At 51.9% G+C, this 22125-nt stretch overlaps 1 protein-coding gene and 1 long non-coding RNA gene across 2 annotated transcripts in view; one reads left to right on the top strand and one right to left on the bottom strand.

Moving 5' to 3' along the window:
• Positions 1-22125, top strand: part of LOC109490605 — a 206965-nt gene that overhangs the window by 130261 nt on the left and 54579 nt on the right. The window lies entirely within an intron of this gene.
• On the bottom strand, positions 2728-21311 carry ISX (intestine specific homeobox). The gene is made up of 4 exons (XM_002925578.2): positions 20976-21311; positions 5760-5911; positions 3978-4091; positions 2728-3096 (listed from the first exon to the last, which is right to left on the bottom strand). Exons 1-4 carry the CDS (start codon positions 21166-21168, stop codon positions 2857-2859), a joined length of 699 nt encoding a protein of 232 aa, XP_002925624.2. The 5' UTR covers positions 21169-21311; the 3' UTR covers positions 2728-2856.

Raw genomic sequence — 22125 nt, 5'->3', positions numbered from 1 at the left:
CTCTCTACACTTGCCATGTGCCAAACTGTACTAACTAATTTAATTGTCATAGAAACCCTGAAAGACCAGAAACTGTCCTACAGAGGGGACATGTCGCTTGTCCAAGGTCACACAGCTTGTGTGGGTTCTAAAGTGATTCCTTTGCACCACAGATATAAGGTACGGGAATAAAATAGTTCTTACGGGTAAGAACATAAATCCCTAGGGAGGAAGACTTGCTCCCCCGAAATCAGCTTCAAATTGGTACTGAACCTGAGATGTTCTGGTCACCTGAACCTCTTATGGTTGGCGAAACCCTGTTTCTGGAGGATTTGGGGTGGGAGGGGGTGTATGTGACTGGGAAAGTGCTGGGGATTGTGATGGTTAATTTTATGTGAGCTTGACTGGGGCCACGGGCTGGCTGGGTGTTTGCTAAGTGTTATTATGCATGCACCTGAGAGGCTGCGCTGGGTGTGATTAACGTTTGAACGGTGGACTGAGTAAAGCAGATCGCTCTACCCAGTGTGGGTGAACGTGAGGCCTGAACGGAACAGAAAGGTGAAGGAAGGGAGAACCGGCTCTCTGCCTGCCTCTGAGCGGGGACTTTGGTCTCCTCCTGCCTTCGGACGCCGACGGGTGCTTGTGCCGTTGGCTCTCTCCTGGGTCTTTGGCTTGCCACCTGCAGATCGTGGGGCTTCTCAGTCTCTGTACCTGGGAGGGCCAACTCCTCATACTCAGGAAGAAGCTGTACGTACAGTCCTGTTTCCTGGGAGAACCCAGACTTACAAAAGGAGCCCAGAGCAGAGCGTTCCACGTGGAAGGTGGGGCATCTGCAATCTCATCCGTGGCCCTCCTGTGGCCAGGGCCTGAGAAATGACCGCAAGAGGTCTACAGGGAGAGTCCCCCGCCTGACCTAGGCTTTCCATGACCCTGGAGGGGTGGGGGGAGCTGTCAGCTTTTCTTCCAGCTCCTGAGAGGTGGTCTGGAAGCTAGAGAGAAGGAGTGGGGGCATTCATAACTTGAGGGAGTGCCTCAGCAGAGGATGTGGAGTGAACCCCGGCAGGGGATGGAATGAGGTGGTGCAGTGACAGGGCGGAGGGGTCAGGGCCAGGCCAGCTGAGGTGCACCCAGTGGATGCCCTCGGGGGCTGAGAGAGAGGCCTGAGAAGTAGATGTCCCCTCCCTCCAGCCACTGCAGTGGTGTTTGTGTGAAAGGTTCCCAGCCCCACCTTCTGTTAATCAGCTCTTTGGCTCCCCCAGCCCTTAGTCTTCTTTCATCTCGAGCTCACTGGAGACTAGGTGTCTGTGGGTGATAACATTCATGGGCTCTGAGCGATTTGGCACTTCTAGGTCCTGTTTGCTGGCTGTAGTCGGATTCTGGCATATTGCGTGCCTGGAGGGCAGGGCTGGTGTGGCGGCCTCCAGTGTACAGGTGAGAAAGCCGAGGCCTAGAGCGATTGAGTGGCAAGCTTCTACAGCACATCAGAGGGAGGGCAAGACTAAGACCCAAGCTTCCTGACTCCCCGGCCAACTCCTGGCTGCATCAGGGACCGGGCCAGATTGCAGAGGGTCTGGAATTGGGGGCAGATCACCAAAACTTCTGATTTGTACACAGAGGTCAGTCCAGCCTGCCCAGTTAGGAGGAGCAGGCCCCATCCCCAGCAGCAGGGTACCTCTCGGCAGGGCTCAGGTGGAAGGGAAGGTCGGGGGTGGCCTCCCTGGGAGTAGGGGTGGCGTATTCCAGAACCGGGACCCAAAGCAGCCCCTTTCCTAGTGGGATCTGGGACAACACCATCGCTCCACACTGGGCCCAGACCTCACACTTGGTGAAGCACTTCCTCTCCCTTTCAGAGCCTCCTGATTGCTCTTTGAGGCAGGCAGGGTGGGCTTACTACCTCCGTTTTACAGATGTGGAAACTGAGGCTCAGACCGGGCATGCGATTTGCCCAAGGTCTCACTGCAAGGAAATAGCAGAGTCCTAAGGCTCTTTACAGCGGGGGGAGGCTGGCCTTCCAGCTGGTCCCTTGCACTAGTCCTGGGATATAAACTCTAAAAAGAGCTTACTGTCAAATTCTTTATTCAGACTGTAAATGCAACGGCTCTCCCCAATCCAGCAGGATAACCAAAGACACCACATTCTGTTTTAAATTAAAAAAACGTCCCCTGTATTTCTCTCCCACTTTGTACATTCCCATCAAAGCCATACAGAATTTGCTGGACATGGGCCAACGGCAAGGTCACTGGGCCAACGGCAAGGTCACTGAACACCCGTTCTTCTTGCAGGGGAAGTTCAGCATAAGCCCTCGGGCCAGCCTGGACCGAGCTCCTGGGGGCAGAGCCTCGGTTGCTTGTGTCTAGATCCAGTTCCATTTATAGAGTACTCAGTAGGCGCTCAATAAATGCGTCATGAATGAATGAACAGACAACCCCTCCTTGGCCTCCTCTACGCCTCTGTTCTCACCACGGTTCACCTCACTGAAGGAAGAGCCAGAAGGGCCCTTGGAAGTCACCGTGTCCAACCACCCGTGTTAGAGATGAGGTTCAGATGAGGTTCAGCTGGAGATCACACAGCGAGTTAGAGGAAGCAGGAGTGCAAGACGATGCCTTCCTTGGTCCCGAGCTCATCTGGGGATCTCACACGGCCTCTGTCTTCTGAGCCAGGAGGGCAACCTTGGGAGCAGCGATGCGAGCCCCTGAATTGCTTGCTTTGATACTGAATCCAATGCATCCTTCCTCCGGGTGTGCTCAGGGAGACTTCCCAGGCTCTGGGCCATCTTTGGATGGCGAGATGGATTCCTCCAGAGGCCTGGGCACCCTCCTGCCACCTGTCTTCACCTGCAGAGGAGAGTGGCTCCTTTGGTGAGAGGTGATCCAATCCCTATGTTGAGGTGGCACAAGGGCTGTCCCATTTGGGGTTCGCAGGTGGAAGGCAGCACAGGGCAGGTGCGCAGGTTGGCTGGATGAGAGGGCCTAGGAGAGGCCGTGTCTCCCACAGGTGACATGGCGGCAGGGTGATCTGGACGGGGTACCAGGCAGGGGCCGGCTGGCCTGGAGCTGGTGCGTAGCACCTGGTGCGAAGAGCCAGCTGGGGTGGAGCAGAGGGCGGCTGCCTGGGGTCCTGTCACAAGGGGAAGGTCAGGAGAGAGAAGTGAGTCCTGGGCTTCACCGGGGGCTGTCCCGCAGCTTCCCAACCTTTCCCTCCAGGACTTGGGCAGCTCAGGGTGGGCAAGGGACCATGTTGGGGAGAAATGTGTACCCTGGGGGCCAGGAAACCTGGTCCTAATCCTGACGTTTATAGGACTTGCTTGAGGTGAAAAAGTCACTTTGCTTTTCGGTGTCCACTCTTTGCATTTGCAAAACACAGCTAAATAAAGACACCCTACCTCCTAGTGTCACTGCAGCCACGCACAAACCTCTGAGCACAGGCCTGTCTATACTGTGTACTGCCGGCTGCCCGCTGTTGTGCGGCTGGCACACCGCCCGACATGCGTGGACCCCATGGACAGCCCACGCTCAGGGCGCACATCCTAGGTGCTGAGCCTTTTCATGTCTCAGTGATTTCACCCTCACCGAACTACTACTCTCCTCCTAGGGGCGAAGTGACTCTTCTGGGCCGCACGGCTGCTACGTGCAGCTGAGATTCGAACCTGGGCAGTCTGACTCCAGAGCCTACCTGCTCAACCTCCATGCGCCGCCCCTTACTCCCTGCCTGCCTGGTCCTTAAACCGTGAAGTTCTGCACAATAACACAAACCAGTCCCTGGAGAAAGGAGAGGGACTATGATTGTCACTCAGGGGATGAGGACGTGAGGACAGAGAGGGGCAGTGACTTGTCCCTCGTCCCACGGACATCCAGAGCACTGTTGGCTATGCTCTTTCTGGAGGAGTCTCCCTTGTACTCTTTACTGTACACGGAGCCCCCAGGGTTCCTCACGTCTGGGTCTGGGTGGGGTGTTTGCAGACAGTGCCCCCCGCCCCCCTTGGTGCTTCAGCCACTCACAGCCACATCTGGGTTCGCGGCCAAGGCCAAGCTGGCCTCATTCAGCTGCTGCGGAGCCCCAGGGCTGCCAGTCTTCTGCTTCCGCCACTTGGCTCGCTGGTTCTGGAACCAGATCTGGGGGGGGGAGGTGAGAGAGAGGGTGATCAGCCACAGGGTTTTTCTCCATCCAGTACCTTCCCCAGCGTGTGATCCTGAAGTTTTCCCAGGGACTGGCTCTTGACGGTGTCAAAAGCTCCATGGCATCAGGGTTTCCTTGGCTCTGGAGGTCTGCCCTCTGAGAGGGGACTGGGGATCAGAACCTTCAGTGGCTGTGGGGCTGGGGGCTCACACCCGAGTGGAGCAGCCGGAAGCCATATAAGTAGGAGCGGTGGGATCCATGAGGAACAGAGCCCGGAGGGCACAGCCTCTCAGCTTCGGCCACCGGGTATCCTGCAGAAATGCGAGCTTGGCTTTGCAGGCCCATCCAATATCTAAGGCGGAAATCTCGGTTTTTATGCGAACACTTTGAGATTGAAAACGCTACGCAGATCAAATAAAACTCATCTGTGGCCTGTTTCCTGCTGGCAGGCCGCCAGCTCGCAACCCCCGTGGGCCCCTTGGCATCTATAGGTTGAATAGCGGCAGCTCCCTGTCCTCGCCAGTGCCCTGGCTGTCCCTGCCACGTGGGCGTTTGTCCTTGGCCATTCTGTCGAGGCAGCTTTACAGCGGAAGCAGGTGCTAGCCACGTTCCGCCTGACTGATTCTAAAGGGGAAGAGAAAGGGAGAAGTCTAAAACGGGTGGTTCTTAGCCAGAAGAAAAGTAGGCTGGGATAAAATCAAGAGCAAAATGTTGACCTGGGCCCTGGCTCAGATTTTGAATTTGGAAAGAGTCCATCATATTTGATTGAAAAAGAAAAAAAAAAGAGTGGTGTGGAGAAGTGTTTTAGAGCCAGCCAGCAGTTCCACAGTTGGATTTGGATTTGCTAGAGTGCTACTTGCAAAATTGGGGTGTGCAAAGAGGTGGGACATGCCCCTCGTGATTGACAAGGGGCTACTGTATCTCTAACCACAGAGGAAGCCACAAACACTCCAAGGTGCATATATGATATATTCTGGATTAGGTAGATCTTGGACCATGGATGGCACTTTCCACTTCTCTGTGGTGCCTTCAAAGTGACACCCATGCCATCTGGATCAGGGGTTGGCAAACTAAGGCCTGCAGGATAAATCTGGCCTTCCTACCAGTTTTTGTATGGTTTATAAGCTAAGCGTGGCTTTCCCATTTTTAAACGATTGGGAAAAAAGATAAAAAGAAGAAGAGTATTTGTGACACATGCAAATATACAAAATTCAAATTGTAGGGCTCATCAGTAATGTTTTAGACATGACCGTATGGCCTCATAAAGCCCAGCATAATTACCATCTGGCCTTTGGACAGGAAAAGGCCACTGGTCTTTGATGACCACTGGTCTAGATTGTCAAGATCTATTTTGCGAATGGGGCTGCATGGTGAGTGATGTTCTGGAACTACAGCCAGGTGGAGAGGGAAGGCAGGAAGTGGGTATCAATGACCGTCACTGATGCCGCCTTGATCCATTTCCACCTCCCAAAGAGAGAAACCGTCCTGTAACTATGGTGACCTCATTTCCTGGAAATAATATTTGGCAAAAGTGACTGTATTCAAGGGATAAAGGCAATGGGAAATTTCAGATGGGGCAGCCCTGGACGGTTCGTGATCCACAGGGTCTCACCCATGGCCCCCAAAGCATTGAGGTTGGGAGCTGAGGGTGGGGACAGCTGTACCTGCACCCGAGCTTCTGGAAGGTTGATCCTGGCCGCCAGCTGGTTGCGGATGTGGACGTCTGGGTAGTGGGTGAAGTGGAAGATCTTCTCCAGCTCATGCAGCTGCTCGGTGGTGAAGGTGGTTCGGACCCTCCGCTTGCTCTTTCTTTCCTCTGGATGGAAGAGGGTTCAAGTTGGGTTAGTGATCTTGCTGTTGGGACCCTGGTGAGGCTTTTGTCTTACTTGGTTTCACTCTTTCAACCCCCACCGCCCACTACAGAGTCTTGGCCACTGGCTCCTCTGCTTGGAGTTTTGCAATATTTTGCAGTAGAAATCCTGCCCATAGGTTGACCCCTCTGATCCATCCTGAACAGTGGGGTCAAGATAACTTCCTAGAAACTCCTGTGATTGTCCTTTTTGCTGCTCAGATGCCTTCAGTGACTGGCCTTTGTCTACACCGGGGCATGGCAACTATAGCCTGAGGGTCAAACCTGGCCCACTGTTTGTTTTTGTAAATAAAGTTTTATTGGAACACAGCCCTCCCGTTGGTTTATGTATTGTCTATGGCTGCTTTTGCAAGCAGCTTTGGGTAGTTGCAACAGAGACCATATGGCCTGCAAAGCCTAAAATAATTACCATCTGGCCCTTTACAGGAAAATCTTGCCAGACTTAGTCTACAAAGTGAAGACTCCACAATGAACTCCACAGCAGTCAGTCCCTTAACAATCTAACTGTCCAGACTCGTGTCCACTCAGGGCTGGCTACATCATCTCTGGGGCCTAATGTAAAATGAAAATGTGGTGCTGTTGCTCAAAAAGCAGGAAAAAGCTATTTATTTTCTTCTGCAGTCTCTCTCTTGACCTGTCAGTGTGGTTTTTTATTGTTGTTGTTTGCTTAGGTTTTTAAATTTGCTGTATAAGGTCATGCTTTCTTGGGCACAGGAATACTAATAGGGTGAGTGTGGACCCTCACGGGGACCCAGGGCCCACCCGTTGGCTTGGCACCAGGGTGCATGTACCTGACCTTGACCCTTCTACCATCCATACCCTGACACCCCTCCCATCCCTGGAATCACACGGGATGGAGGAGGCAGCAGTCACTGGGTAGGAATGGGGAAACACGTGGCCTAGAGCCCATCCCAGGGAAGCAGGGAGGTGGTAAGAGGGGCATTGAGCAGTGAATCAAGGCTTCAGGACCCTGGTGCTTGCTTCCTTGTCCCACTGAACTTCAGTTACAAAGCACAGATTCACATGTAAAATTATTAAGAATTTCAAGATGACTATGAGCATTAAACCCCAAGTGCCAGGCCTCCGTCTGTGTGCAGTACTGTGGGCAACTACACTGGTCCCATCCGTGCCTGTTGTGCCAGGACTGCACATGTGTGTGTATGATGGGGAGTCACCTATTCTACCGGGACGTGTAAACTTTGAGACGCCTATAGGATAATCAAAAAAACCCTCAAATAGGTGGATGAATTTTGTTTGGATTTCAAAGGGGATATCAGGACTGTTGTTCAGATTTGGGAAGGGTCAGCATATATTTGGCCTTGGCAGTCTGGGCATGGCTGAGATCACTGAGGCACGAAGTGCATGTGGAGAAGAGTGGGGTGTGTGTGTCTGGGAGTAAGAGTGGGCCCCTCCTCCGAGTAGAGGCTCAGCAGCCCATGAGGGAGCAGAGAGAAACCCGCGGGGGACCACAAAGAACAGGTCCCTGAGATAGGAGGCAAAGGAGGGGTGAAGAAACTGTCTCAGGAAAGAGGCTCTGCTGTGTTCATGCTGGGGATAGATCAGTATAATGGGGACAGAGAATGGTCATAGTGGTTCCATGGAACAGGCCGTGAGGGCTCAGAGGGCAGTGGAAGGGGGCCAATGGGAGGCAGCAACTGCAGACAAGTCTGTAAAGGCATTCTGGGCACGTGGAAGAAGAATGGCAGATGCTAGCTGGAGAGGGAGTGTGTGGTCCTGGGATTAAAACAGAAAGGACATGATAACATCGTGAAAAGCCCCCAGTAATTATTCTCCAGCAAATCTCTATGTCAGTCTGTTTTCTGGGGAACCTGACCTGAGGCAGAGGAAACTCAGACACAAGCACACATTTGGGGAAGAGAGCTTTGGAAAGACAGGAGTGCTGATAGAATTAAAAACAAGAGAGGGTGAAGAGGAAGAAAAGCCAGGAAATATGAATGTGTTAATCGAACACCTATTATGTGCCAGGTGTGGTGCTGGACCTTGACCTTGGCCTGAATGCAAGCACACATGTGTATTTAGCTTCTCCTGTTCTGAGATGAATTTGAGGCACATGGTCTTGAATTTGGCATTGGGAAGGGCATTGAGGACCACAGGAAGACTACTTGGGGAGAATTATGATGGCAGAAGCCAAGGAAAGAGGATCTATGTATCACCCCAAACACACCCAATGTGGCATCTGGTATTTTGTAGAGACTGACAAATATACATTGAATTAAAGTGGATGGAAGCATGAGTGGTTAGGAAGTGGCAGCAATAAGTAGGAGAAGAATTCATATCTTGAGAAGGTGCTAGAAGGGGAGAGGAAGGCTGGGGAGAAGTTTCAGAGAGTAGCCTGGACCACTTCTGAAGACCAAGGGGGAAAGAGGGCTCTGGAGGGGCGCTGGATAGGGCGGCTGCAGGACAGACTGGTCAGAGACACTCACTACACAGGAGAGGATATCGTGGGAGTTTCAGGGCAGGTGAGCCAGAAGTCAGGTCTCCAGCAGAGAGTGAGAGAGGTGGAGGGGTTAGGGCAGGAAGGATGAAGAAGGGCTTTGGGACAGTTGCCCTGGAGAAGGGCAAGGGAAGCAAGAAGAGTAGGAAGATTGTCCACTTGCAGCCTCCCCTGTACCTACTGATGGGGACAAGGGTCACAGATGGTGGAGGAAGGATGGAATCAGGTGGTGGTGCATTTGTTTTCCTGACCATGCACTTCCGAGGAGAAGGCTGCAATTCTAGTTTTACTTGGAACAAAGTCCACGTGATGTAATTTTAGGAATTATAGGAAAGGTACAAACCCCCTCTCCAAATTCCCTTCACTTTTGTGATGTCAGATGTCACAGGTCAGATGGGATGACTAGAAAGGAGGGTGGGGAACTGAAATCCTGCTGAGGTCTCCATTCTCTCACAGCTCACTTCCTTTTTCCTTCCAAATAAGAGGTAAAACCACTCACTACAGGCTGTGAATTGGAGTAGACACTGGGTGAAGAGTAGATTTCAGGTGTGATGGTTTAACAACAGAAGAGAGTGTGTGTGTGCGTGTGTGTATGGCGTGTGTATGCATATGTGTTGTGTGTGTGCATGTGTGCTGTGTGTGTGTGTGTGTGCATGTGTGCACGCTGGTTATCCATCCTGCTATCATTTGCTAGAAGGAAACCCACTGAACTGGACGTCAGGAGAGCTGAACTCTGTTCCTGAACTCTACAACTTGGGCCACATTTCATTTACATTCTGGACCTCGGTCTCCCCATCTGTGGAATGGGGGAGGAGAGCAGGTCAAATACACTCTGACATCCTGTAATTCTCTTTCTCTTCGGATGGAGGCTGAATGGCTTAAAACACCTTGCCTTGGGCCTTCCCCAGGGAACCAGTTTGCTTGGTGGAAGATGAGGGCCAGAGAGGAGAGATTTCTGCTGAAGCTACTCCTGCATCTCTGGGATTAATCAGGCCCAGTTGTCTCAGTGGTAGAAATGGCATCTCATAGTCTGCCTTTGATTTCTCCCCTTCCTACTACCCCTCAAGCTTGTTGTTAATCATTTTCTCTTCCCTCAAAGGACTTTGACTCATTTCACTGACTCTTGGGAGCTCCCCGGGAGTCACAGACAGTGAGGTCTCAAACATTATCACCCGCTAGAGCAAGCCCTTGGACTGTGAACCACCTGATCAGATCTGATCTCTCTCCTTCCCTATCCTCTTTCCCTCCCCAAGTCTACCTTCTTTTTAAAAAATTTAAGAAGAGATATTTATTCTATGTTTAGAGCTAGCAGTGTGTTTAGGGGTAGAACTGAAGCTAATCAGAATTGATGCAGAGAGAGACGGCAATGTCAACCCATTGCCGGGTCTTACTGAATATGTCCTTTGTGCCCAGCATCTCGTAGGCACTGGGGGCCTATCTGTAGGAGTACAAAAACGAACAAGCCACACTAACAGTATTGCATTCATTCATTCACAAGGCCAGCATTTTAGGTGATAGTAATACTGTGCAGTTCTATAGGGCATTGCAGAAAAAATTCACAGGATGGAAGATGCCACGTTGACTAGGCAAACTGCAGTGTCCAGGACAGTATGGAGTTAGGACTCTTCTGGGAGTAGAGCTATGGAATGGGGGATCCTGGACAGACAATATAGGGTGCAAAACCAGAACATGGGAAAGAAAGCACCACGTAGAACAGAGGATTAGAAACAGAATGTAGATGATGACAGAAAGAAGCCACCTCCTCCATTCTCTCCAGAGGGAAACAGGCAAACAAGGGTTCATGACTAAGAATAGACTCCTTAATAGAATAATTTTTTCGATGCTTCCATTTGTGTAAGTAAAGGAGCAACCGTTAAGATGCATGTGACTTTTCCCTATTTCTGGCAGGACTGGAGGGCATAATTTGGAGGTGGGGTGAAGAAGGAAAGGATCTACTTCTTTTCTGCATAATAAGTGACCTCTGACTTTGTAGAGAGTGGGCTGCCTGGCAAATTACTGGTCAGTTAGAAAAATATGTTTTCATATCAGTTCTGAGCTACACATTCTCAGGAGATAGATGTTTGTCTTTGAGAGATGATGATGATGATGGTGATGATGGCGATGGTGATGGTGATGATGGATGGTGATGATGGTGATGAATGTGTGTGTGTGTGTGTGCATGTGTGTGTGTGTCCAGTGGCTGTAGTAACTTCTCCAGGGAATAAACATGTCCCAAATCCACACTGGTGGAGAGATGGAGGCTGAGCCCCAAATCCACCAGCCTGCAGGACTCAGAGTGCCAAAGCTTCTCCCCCAAGACTGACCATGAGTTCTTGGGGTGCAGATAGTCAACACTGTTGTCCCCCAGATCTTTTTAGGATGTTATTCTAGATTGAATGGCCTCAAATTGGAGGACTATAAAAAAGAGTGGTAGGGATGGAGGGGTCCTAGAGCTGAGATCACTCCCAGTAAGTGGGGCTCCCTGAAATTTGACTCATGAGATCAGACCAGAAGAACAGTTTAGGGAGAGTCAGATAGACTTGGACCGGGCTTTAGGAAAACAATGTTTGAATCAGAGGCAAGACTTTGTTAAAAGTTTAGCTCTTTAGATTTGCAGTGTTCAATATGGTAACTACCATCTCCATGTGGCTATTTAAATAAAATAAAATAAAATAAAATAAAATAAAATAAAATAAAATAAAATAAAATAAAATAAAAATTGAGTTTCTTAGTCATACTAGCCATAGCACAATACCCACATGTGGCTAGTGGCTGCCATATTGGCCAGCATAGATAAAGAACATTTCCATCGTCAGAGAAAGTTCTAGCTGATAGTGCTAACTTTAGAGGTTTTTCCCACTGGGTTCGTGAAAAAGTCATACTCTGGGTCTTCCTTTAAGCTTCCCCCTGTGTTACCGTTTCCTGTAATTTCCACATATTTCTGGAAAAGAGAGGATCTGTCAGCTATAGAGCTGACTCTGATGGCACTGGGGAAATGGGAAGTTTGGGATGAATAAGAAGGGTGGACTGGCCCAGGCCCACCTCTCTGCTGGTGCTTGGGGAGGAGGAGGATGTCCAGAGGAGGGGATGGGCCCAGGAGCTCTGGGTAGTAACTCGCAGCAGTGGACCTGCCAATGGTATATGGGGCAGGGTGGAATGGGAAGAGAAGTGTCTGAGAGGTTGGCTAAGGAAAGATGAAGGTCCACTCTTCAGTTTTCCTACTAGATGCAGGAGGGGGCTGCTCCAGGAAAGGAGTGGGAGGGACCAGCAAGGCAGACACCGGTTACAGACCATAGTGGATGATAAGGGAGAGGAGGCAGGTGAGAGAAGCCAGAACAGCATGGATTAGAGGCAGAGAAGAAGGTAGAGCACAGAACTCAGCCTGTGGAATTTTGGAACCAGAAGGAAACTCTTTCAACAAGAAGCTGGAAATAGAAGCTCAATGTGGGAGTGGTCTATGCACTGGATAAGGTTCTTGATGATCAGGAAGGGCTGGGATGTCCTGGACGCCCCCGAGGGGAGGATGTTGGGGCCGCTGGGTCCCCTTTTCCCTGCTCTGGAAGGAGCACTGGATTGGGAGCAAGAAAATCTTTGAGCTCCTATCCAGGCCCAGCATTTCCTGACTAGGTTCTTGGCAGAGAAGCTGAGGAGCTGGTGGCCTCAGTGCAGCCCACCTGCTGCGGTGGGCCAAGGGCACCAGGGCAGGGCAGGGGAGGCAGGGAGAGGGCGGAGGAAGGTGGCACGGACTGCCACCCCTTTCAAGTTGCTCCTCTCCCTGTTACTAGTTGCGTGAGCTGTGAATCACACTTCAGTGGTTCTTCAAAGAGAACAAGTCAGCAGAACTTAATTAAACCTGAGCCGTTTAGCACATCGATCATAAGAAATACACAATTTACACAGGTGATTAGGCCATCTAATTATAAACTGATGTTTCTCTGGGCTCGGCTCCCTCCCCTGATTGCTCCTTCTCCGCGGTCTGCTAATTGGCCCTGGCTGCTCAGCTAAAGGCCCCGGTGGGGGGGGCGGGCTTTGCCACTGGAGGAAGTCTCTGGAAATGGGTCTTGTTCTTGCCTTCTAAGGCAGTGGATTCAGCATGGAGGGGATCCAGGGCACCCTTTGGAGCCTTCCTGCAAGCTGGGGACACCGCCTGGACATGATGGGCGGGGTACAGGGCAGGAGACTGCCAGGGCAGGCCTGGGCTGGGCTTTTCTCGCTAGCCTGGTCATGGACTTCCTACAGTTCCCTGGTGCCCATAGCTTACAAGGCAAACTCCTTGGCATGGCATTCAAGGCTCTTCAAGTCCTTCCTTTCCAGAATTATCTGCTTTCTTCCCAATCCCTATTTCCATTGTTGTTTTAGTCCCACCTGATCATTTCTAGATTCCACAAATTGGTCATACCCTTTTATTCTCAGGGTGCTTGGTCTCACTGCTCCCTCTGCCTGGAATACCTGTCTTCTTTCTTTGTCTGGTGAACTCCTACTCATCCATCAAAGCCCATATCAATCAAATGCTTCCTTCTCTCCAAGGTCTGTTGTGAATCTCTGTAGAAACACGGCAGTGTTTTTTTTTTTTAAATACTTAAAAAGATTTATTTATTTGACAGAGAGAGAGAGAGTGAGAGAGCACAAGCAGGGTGAGTGGCAGAGGGAGAGGGAGAAGCAGGGTTCCTGCTGATCCCAGGACCCTGGGATCGTGGCCTGAGCTGAGGACAGACGCTTAACCGACTGAGCCACCCAGGCGCCCCAGTGTTTTTTTTTTGTTTTTTTTTTTTAAGTAACTTTAAGGAAAGAGCACTTTTGGCTTGTACCATCAGCCTCTGCATTTTAAGAACAAAAATCTCTCTTAATTTTTCTCTTTGTGTTTACATATCTTTCTATCAAAATGTTAATGGTGGTTAATACTACACGATGAGATGTAGAGTTACAGCTACATTTTCTTTTATCTTCTTTAGATTTATCTGTTTTTTCTATTTTTCTATAATATACATGGATTATTTGCATGAATAAACAACAGCAAAGAGAATACAGCCAGGGTGGGAAGAGATGAAACTAAAGAAATCACTAAGGGCAACAATGTTGTTCTCAGGAGACCCTGAGAATCCCCCTGGCAGAAGATTCGCCAGCATGCTGCCAGGGAGGACAGGTGGACACTGTCTCAGCAGAGTGAGGATTGTTACTTTCCACATGGAAGGCCTCACTTGCATGCTTTTAACATATGGATCTCAGCCAATGTGCATACGCACACGCACACGCACACACACTCACTCCCTGCACTTTCATTTGTGTATCTTTTTTTAATAGCAGGTGTAACCTTTGTTTAAAGGGAATTGTGTGGGGAGCCCCACAAAACAGATCATGGTGGAGCTCCTTTGTTGACGCATGTGGGGGGGCCCCCGGAGCACAGCTTGCTCAGCTCCCCTTCATCCAAGGCAGCTCTGGCCCTGTATCTCCGGAAGCCCGCCATTCCCCCAAACATCGGTTTTAAAGATGCTGATGTGTGTAAATAAAGGCCAAAGTTCCTGGCTTGGCGCACTTGACCTTCAGTCTCCTTATCTCCCTCCTCTCCTTTGCCATTGCTCTGGGATTTTTAAATGCCAGCCATGCTGAGATTTCTTTGTTTCTCAACTCCTTTTTCTCCCTCAGGGCTGTTGCATGGGCTTCCTTCTGCCTGGTGTGTCCTCTCCTACTCTGCCTGACTCCATCTCAGAGGTCACCTCCTCTCTGAAGCCTTCCTGGAACGCCTTGAGCCCAGTTCATTATTCCCTCCTCCGTGTTCAGAGCACTTGGTCAGGTTCATATGCTCTGTGTCATGACAATGTGATTCTTGCAACAGCATGCAGAGGTCTGGTGAGACCCACACATGGGGAGGGGGGTGGGCACGGAGAACCAGGACAGGGTGGCAAGGGGCCGATTTAATGGGCTTCCAGAGTGTGTGTGTGTTCTCCCCTCCTGCCCCCATTCCTTTCCAGTCTGTACTTGTGGCAACTCAGGAGAATAGTCCAGTCTCACAGACTGTAGAGCTGGAGGATTTTTCATGCTGGGACATAGGAAGTGTCACAGAACTAGTCCCTAGGCAAAGGGGGGATCCATATTTAGTTACCCTTCCTGCCAAGCATGGAGGAGGAAGTTAACTGTTCTCTGTGTGGCCAACCCAAGGGCAGGGATGGAGGGTGCTTGGATTAGAGGTGTGCAAAGCCACGGGGCCCTGTAAACAGTGGGGAGAGCCATTTCTGGCCGGAAACTGGTTAACAACTGCCACCTTTCAAGGAGCATCTGGGGGAGCAAACCTCTTTGGGAACACGCCATTGATGAAACAACAGCAATAGACAAACAAACAAAAACACTTAGAGAGTTCCAGATCTGGAGACTGAAGATGACCCTGAAATGAGAAACCATCATCCCAGCGTGGAACAGTGTGAGAGAAGAGCATCAGCAAGAAGAAGACTCCGGACAGGGCCCAAACACACCCCCTTCTCTCAGCCGCCTGGAGGTGGGCATTTCACTCAGGCCTGGCCAATGGGTCCCTCCTCTGGGACTCTTGGACTTGGGACTTCAGAGAGCTTGAGGGAAGTTACTGGAGGCTAATGTAACTCTCGGAGCGACTGGGCGTCATTTGGAGGGAGAGAAGTTGAGCCGGTGCACAGAGGAGCAGCTAGACAGACCTGATGGTCCCGGTTCTGGCTCCCATCATGGCCGAAGCCTGCTTAGGATCCTGCCCTTCCCGTGGCTCAGTCTGAGAAACTACTTCTCAATGTTCCCCGAGGCAACACATTTCCTTCTCTGTTTCAGCTACCCCTAGATGATTTTTGTCATTTGGAACCCGAGAGTTTTCATTCATGTGGATCATTGCACCTTTTCCCACCTAAAACCCTACGATGGCTCTTCATTCCTTTTGGGAAACAAGGCAGAAATGCCCTTGATGGTCCGGCATGGCTGGACTCCTTTCTAGCTCTCAGACCTCATCTTGCTCCATTGAACATCTCGTCTACCACCAAGTCCTTGCCCTTGGGGGTTCCTCTGTGTGGAATGGGGAGATCCACATTTCCTCCTACAGACTGCAGCTCAACCATGACCTCCTCTGGAAGCCTTTGGTGGCAGGACCAAACATCCTCAGAACCATGTCACCTTCTCCCCAGCACTTAGCTCAGCTGTCACTCATGGTTTTTGGGTGGCTCTTTGTCGCCTCTACTAGATTAGAAGCTACACGAGGGCAGAGGCCGGGCTTGTGTTTTGTTCTCTACATCCTCCCACTCCCACCTAAGCACCTGTGGTGGCTTTAAGATAGGTTTGCAAGTTCTTGGACTCTTCTCCCTAGGAATTCTTCTCATCTTTAACGTGACCCAACTCAGTGACTCTCAGAGCATATGGAATGCAATGGGAATGCTGCTAGCAAGTTTCTCAGGCTGGGTCATAAAAGGATGTTAAAAGGACGTAAAAGGATGGAAAAGGACGTCCTTTTACGACGCACCTTCCCCTTGGCTCTCTCCCCTTTGGATTGCTCTCCCTGAGAGATGCCACTGCCATTTTGGGAGGACACTCTAGTGGCATGGGGAGAAACTGAGGTCTCCTCATACAACTGAGCTGTCACCAACCCACCAGCCATAGAGTGCCCACCTTGGGATCATCCTTTATTCTGGTCCAGGCTCCAGGTGGCTGCAGCCCCACACAGCATCTTTACTGCAATCCCATGAGGGACCCTGAGCCAGAGCTCCTCAGTGAAGTCACTCCCAAATACCCAATCCACAGACTCAGAGTGAGACAATTAATTGTATTGTTATTTTAAGCCACTGAGTTTGGGGATAATTCCTTGTGGAGCTATAGATATTCCTGCCGCTCAGATTTTAGTCACTCTTTGTCGCTTGCTTGGATGAGAAATACAACGGATACATCAGATTTAAATGACAGCCAACGCTTTGTGTGCCCCCCTGTCTATTCTGGTTTCTCCTGGCTCTGATGTTCTGCGGCTCTATCATTAGAGTAAAGTTGTCAGTGCCCTGCTTGTGACCCTCAGAACTTTCTGTGCTCCAGATGGACTTCCTACTGCCAGGATGTGTGTTTCTGCGCTCAGAAGCCCAGATAATTCCGAGGAGTATAGTTGCTCCATTTCCCAAAGGATTTAAGCTTCAGTTTCCCACCGTGGTCACTGGCTTAATCACACATGCCTTCTTTGTGTGATTTTGCCACCTCCATGCTGTGTCCTTGCATGTCACACATAAATCCCTTGTGCTCCAATCCTTTCCTTCTGATCTGCTTTTTGGGGGAGCCCCTAGGAAGACAATGCTTTTTTTCCAGCTGGGACCAAGACTTGTTCTTCCTTACACTCCCACAAGGCTTAAGATGCAGCCAGGTTCTCAATTCTAGAATCAGCCTCCAGGTGCCCTGTAGGAGTGTCTCCGTGGTCTCCTTAGGCTGAGGTTCTGGTGGCAGGGACTGAGAGAGGGGGCGGGGCAGAGAGAGTCCAAAACCACACTTATCCTGGGGGACTCCCAGCTTTTAGCTTTCCTCCTTCAGCCCCACTCCTGTCTACTCTGATGGGAGCCCCTGGGTCTACCTGTCTGAGAGTCAGAGCTGCTCATCACAAGGCAATGAGACACCCGTGGGTCTGGCCACAGCCTGAGGCTGGATTCCCAATTCCCGGGACCAGGAGCAGAGCAGTGCCACTGCCTTGGGTTCCAGACAGGGTGGTGGGGAGGGAGGATGGGGAAGAGAGAGGACAAAGAGGAAAACCAGGGGCTCATTCAGACTTTGGCTCTCCAGACCTGTTAAGAACCAGTTTCTGTTGTTTTAAGCCACTCCTGCATGGTGGTGATTTGCTGCAACAGGACCAGTAATGGAAGGGGTGGGGGTGGGAGGGGAGCAGAAAGGACAGGGAAAGCCGCAGGAAGAAGGGGAGGAGGAGCAGTGGCTTTTGAAGGGCAAAGGTATGGAGGCATTTTAAGGGAGGGAAAGATCAGAAGTCAGGCTACTCTGTGTGCCTGGAGGGTGAACCCGAGGCAGCAGGGCAGGTCTGTGAAGGACTTTGAATGTCACACTAAGGGGTTCAAGGTTGGTAAATTGCAGCCGGAGGCCAATCGGCCCTCTGCTGGCTTTCTAAATAAAGTTGTATTGGAATACAAACACACCCACTCAGTCACACATTGTTGACTTTTCAGCTGTGAAGGCAGAGTCCAAGTGGCTTGTGCAGAAAAACTTTGCTGACCACGGCAATAGGGTTCCCTCAAAACCCAAGTATGCCACCCTGTTCCTGGCCAGCTCCACCAAACAAGCACTGCCCCAAGGGGGTGGCACCAGGACTCAACCTGCTGGCCCCACCCCCGCTCCAGGGGCATGGTCACGGGGTCTGGCTTTGTTCACCTCCCCAGGGTCCAGCTCCTCCAGAATTAGCACTCAGCAGTTAGCCACGGAGTGACTGAATGGGTCAAGAATGGATGAGAACAGAGCTGAGCCCCCGCAGGCCAGAAGCCCTGCCCTGGTTACCCACTGGGTGGCCTCTTCCTCACCCTCCCCTCCTCTTTGCCCCAGGCATCAAGATTTCCCTGCAAAGGGTCCTGGGCACAGATGACCTCTCTCTTCCCTGGGTCTGGTTTCCTTATGATTGGGCCTCCTGTGACTTTGGAGGGTCCTGGGCTTCAGGGCGGGGTGGACTCTTTCAGGAGTGAGCAGACAGCTGGGCTCAGCATCCTTTCAAGTAGGGAGACCCTCTTGGATTTTTCCATTGGCTTGAGACATGGGAGGGTCTGAGACTGAGATTATGAGGGACACTGCTGTGAGAAGCGAGGGAGGTGGGGCACTGGCCCTGGCCTGGGTGACCGAGCTGGCCCCGAGTGTGCATGTTTCAGCCCTGTAGCTTGGAACAAGCCATTTTGCCTCCCTGGGCCTCAGCGTCCTCCAAGAGTAGGTCCTAGGACCACCTACTTCGGAGTTGTTTGGGAGAGCTTGCTAGAATGCAGATTCCTGGGCCCCACCCTAGACCCAGGTTCAGAGTCTGGAGTACTGAGCCTGACGTGGTGCACCTGCCCATCTAGGTGATGGGGACAGAGAGAGCATGCTTGCCAGTCACCTTCTGTGAGCCACTCTGCGAAGCCCTTTCAGTGTTAACGTTATTTCTCTGTTATTACTGGGGGGGGGGGCTGGATGCACATTTCTGGTCCTGTTGCCTTCCATTCTCGGTGGGGCCCCACAGGCCGGGGGGAAGCAGGACAGAGAGGTGGAGAGGTATTAGCAGCAGCAACAAGTACTGGGTGGGGATGGGGCCCCCCGGGAAGGCATGGTGGGTGGGGGAGGGGAGGCAGATGCTGCTGAGGCCATTTGCTCTCTTGCCCACCGCTCCCGGCTACCCTGCTCCCTGTCTGGCATGGACAGCCTCCCCTCCTCTCTTCAGGGAAGAAGCCTCTGCTGGAAAATGACCATGAGTGACACCACCGAGGCTTTCCAGCAATTGGTCATGGCACATTTGAGCCGGGAGAGACCTTAAGAATATTCTAGTTCTGCTCTTTCATGTTCCAGATGGGGAAACGGAGGCCCAGGGAAGGGAGCAGCTTGCCTGAGGTCCTCCTGTGAATTAGTAGCACCAGGTGGGGGCTCAGAGGCTGGATTTCTGGAGTCCAGTTCCCCATCCTTTACTCCCAGGGCACTGTCTGTAAGTTACTTTTGTAGTTTCTGACATGTTGACATCCCATCTATATTATTTGCTTAGCATTTCCCCAAATAGGCTTTTTGTTTTACCTCTATAAATAAATCCATTTTAAAAGAAAACCTCTCATCATGACCATAAATGGAGAACGAGTTCCTGTGTCAGAAATCGAAGGTTAGCATAGGAATAATTACAGAACTCTTGACATAAATATACGCTCAGTCTGCGTAGTCCTCAAATGCGTTTTGGAAACCACCATTGGGATCTTCACTAGCCTTTTGGAAATGCTCCATTCCAGCGTAGTGGGAGATGTATAGCTTTAAGCCGCATTCAGGAATAATCTCGAGTGGACAGCCGCAGGCCACTGGGGTTCAATTCTAGTGCTATCTACTCGTGTGGTTTATGCAGGTGACTGCTCTTCTTGGGTCCATCATCTATAAGGTGGGGCTCACAACCATGGCAGTTCCGTGGGAAACAGCCAGGGGAGTGCCACGAGAGCCACAGGGCACTGCCCATCTTGACACGTGCTACTTTGGCGAACCCTTACTAGGGGGTCTGCTCTGGGTCCAGCAGGAGAGCTGACATGGAGCACGCCGGCATCTTCAGGGCGAGGTTTAGAACGAGTGGCTCCCTTCTTTGCCATCAGCCATTTTCAGGCTAGGGGAAGGGAAGCTGCTCTGGTAGGGGGATTGGACCTCTCCTCCCTCTCTCCTTTCTTCTCTCTCCCTCTCTCTCTCCCCCACCTCTCTTTCTCTCTCATTAGGACAGAGAGGACAGTCATGGGTTTTAGGTAACTGCAGCAGGAGAGACTCGGGTTAGACCCCTAGAATTGTTTCTAATGCTCATTTAATTCCATGGAAGATATTCGCGAGCTTCAGGGAAAACCCTCAAGCTTCCTGGGGACAGGCAGCCCTCCAGGGTTTTCCCCTTGTCTGCAGCTGAGCACAAGCCTGTCTTGGGAGACTGAACCTAGGGGAGGCAGCAGGGCTCAGTGATAGTAGGAGAAGGCATTGTGGGGTCCCTTGAGCTGCCTTTCCAGCCTTTCCTTGGATTCTGGGGGTTGAGAGGGGAGAGAACTGGGAACCCCATGAGTGAGATACTCCAGTCTTACCGACAGCCAGGCTCCAGCAGACCCTTGTGACCTCCCTAGCTGCCTTCCTCTTCTCTCACTCAACCGATTCCCTGAGGATGAAGCGAAGGCCAGAGAGGAAGGGACCTTCCTGAGGTCACGCAGCGGGCCAGGGCAGGCTGGAGAGTGACACAGAAGATTCTTGCCTCCCAGCAGGTGCATGTGTCCAGCCCGATGCCCTTCCTCGAACTGGTTGTCAAGGACAACTGAGATCTGCCTCGTTGTTGTTGTTTGGGGACATGCCCCGGGGTGGGCTGCTGGGCTGGGAGCGTGATCGGGGTGGGCAGGACTCAGGCACAGCTTCCACCATGGGAAGCCATGCAGGCTGGACTCTGCTTACGAGGAAGGCCAGGTTGGACCGAGCAGGTGTTTGGGGCAGCTGGAGCCAGGACCTGCTCTCGGGCTGTGTAATGTGGGGACATCATCTACCTCTTTCTCAGCTGAGTTTCCTCATCTGTCAAGTTAGGGTAATCATGCTTTTCTACGGACATGAAAGAGGAGACTCTAGGACAGGCCCTACCACAATGGGAATGCCGTGTAAATAAAGGGGAGCTGACACTCTCAGCTGTGGCCTGCTTACAGGAACAGGCCCGCGTCCCGGCATCTGCCGCTGGGGTCTACGTCTGAAAAGCCCTAGTCCTGGCTAGACAGAAAGGGACTGGCCCAGCACCTGACTGCTCTTTGAGTTTTGGGGCCCTCTCTTCTATGGATATGGAGAAGCTTTTTCTCTGCCTGAGCCCAGCTGGCACTTGGGGCCCTGGGAATGGAAGAGAAATGACCAGAAGACACTTACCCTGGGGCTGGGCCTGTGGGGGCCTCTCTGGTCCGGAGCTTAAAGCTGCTGCTGGCCCGGTGTCCTGTCCACCTGCCCCTTCCGGCCTGACCACACGACTCCTCTCGGTGGGCCTCTTTAAGATCTCCTCGATGGAGAAGGACAGCCCCAGCTTCTTGGGGGCTCCACAGCACCCTGAGCTTTTCCTCTCCATACCCTACAGAGGGCTGGCCTTGGTGCACTCTGAGGGAGGCTGTGAGGAAGGGCAGAAGGAGACTTTGTGTGTGCCCAGGGCAATGCTGGTGGAGGGTGGTGTACTTCCTCCCCTGAAACTTCTGGAATCAAAAGGGCAAGCGGAGGTGGAGCACGGGGGGCCTCATATCAGATTCTCCAAGCACCATTCTGTCTCTGCAAGGATTTCCATGGGCTGCGCTAAAGCCCCCCGGGTTAGGAAGCAGATCACATTGGGAGAGCTGGAATGGGCTGTATCCCAGGCCCGTGGGCTCAGAGCTCTTGCAGGCTTGATGTCACGGGTGCCACCATTGCCACGCTGGGTTCAGTTGTACTGCCAAGGGTCTTCTGCGGGGTGGTTGCTTTCAAAATCCCCAGGCAAGTTGGAGTCCCTGAGGTCACCGTCAGTGGGGACTGAGGCAAAGAGCTGGAAGGAAGAGGACAGTCCACCTTCACCTTTTCTCTGGCTTGTGGCCCTTGCCTGCTAGCTCTGGTCAGCCTCTGGAAGGCTGGAGTGCCACCCTGGGGCACCAGGTGGCCAACTGCGATCCAGGCCACCTGCAGCTTGGAAGGTGTTCCCAGAAGCCCTCTTGGACTTCGAGTTCTGCTGCTTCTGCACTCCAGAATAGGCTGTCTGGAGCACCTGGGCTTCCGCTGTCTGGCAGGTGCAGGCTTGGGTAGGGGGGTCTCTGGACCACCCCAGGCGGGCTGTCCGTGACGGGGCTGGACCGAGTGCCGGTATCTCTGGCCTTCCTTCCAGTCTCCCTGTCCTCACTTTGCAAGCCTCTCCAGCGGCCCCTGGTCCAGGGTGACCCTCCCTTTCTTTTGGTGTCCTTTATGCTTCTTCCTGGCTGGCATGCCCTTTACCTGTTCCCCAAGACAGCACTGAGGGGACCCTTTCAGTCTGTCCTGTAAACTGTTGGCTGGGAGCTGACCAGGC

This window comes from Ailuropoda melanoleuca, chromosome 15 (genome assembly GCF_002007445.2).
Source record: "Ailuropoda melanoleuca isolate Jingjing chromosome 15, ASM200744v2, whole genome shotgun sequence".
NCBI classification, from domain to species: domain Eukaryota; kingdom Metazoa; phylum Chordata; class Mammalia; order Carnivora; family Ursidae; genus Ailuropoda; species Ailuropoda melanoleuca.
This window is presented reverse-complemented; position numbering and strand designations above follow the sequence as displayed.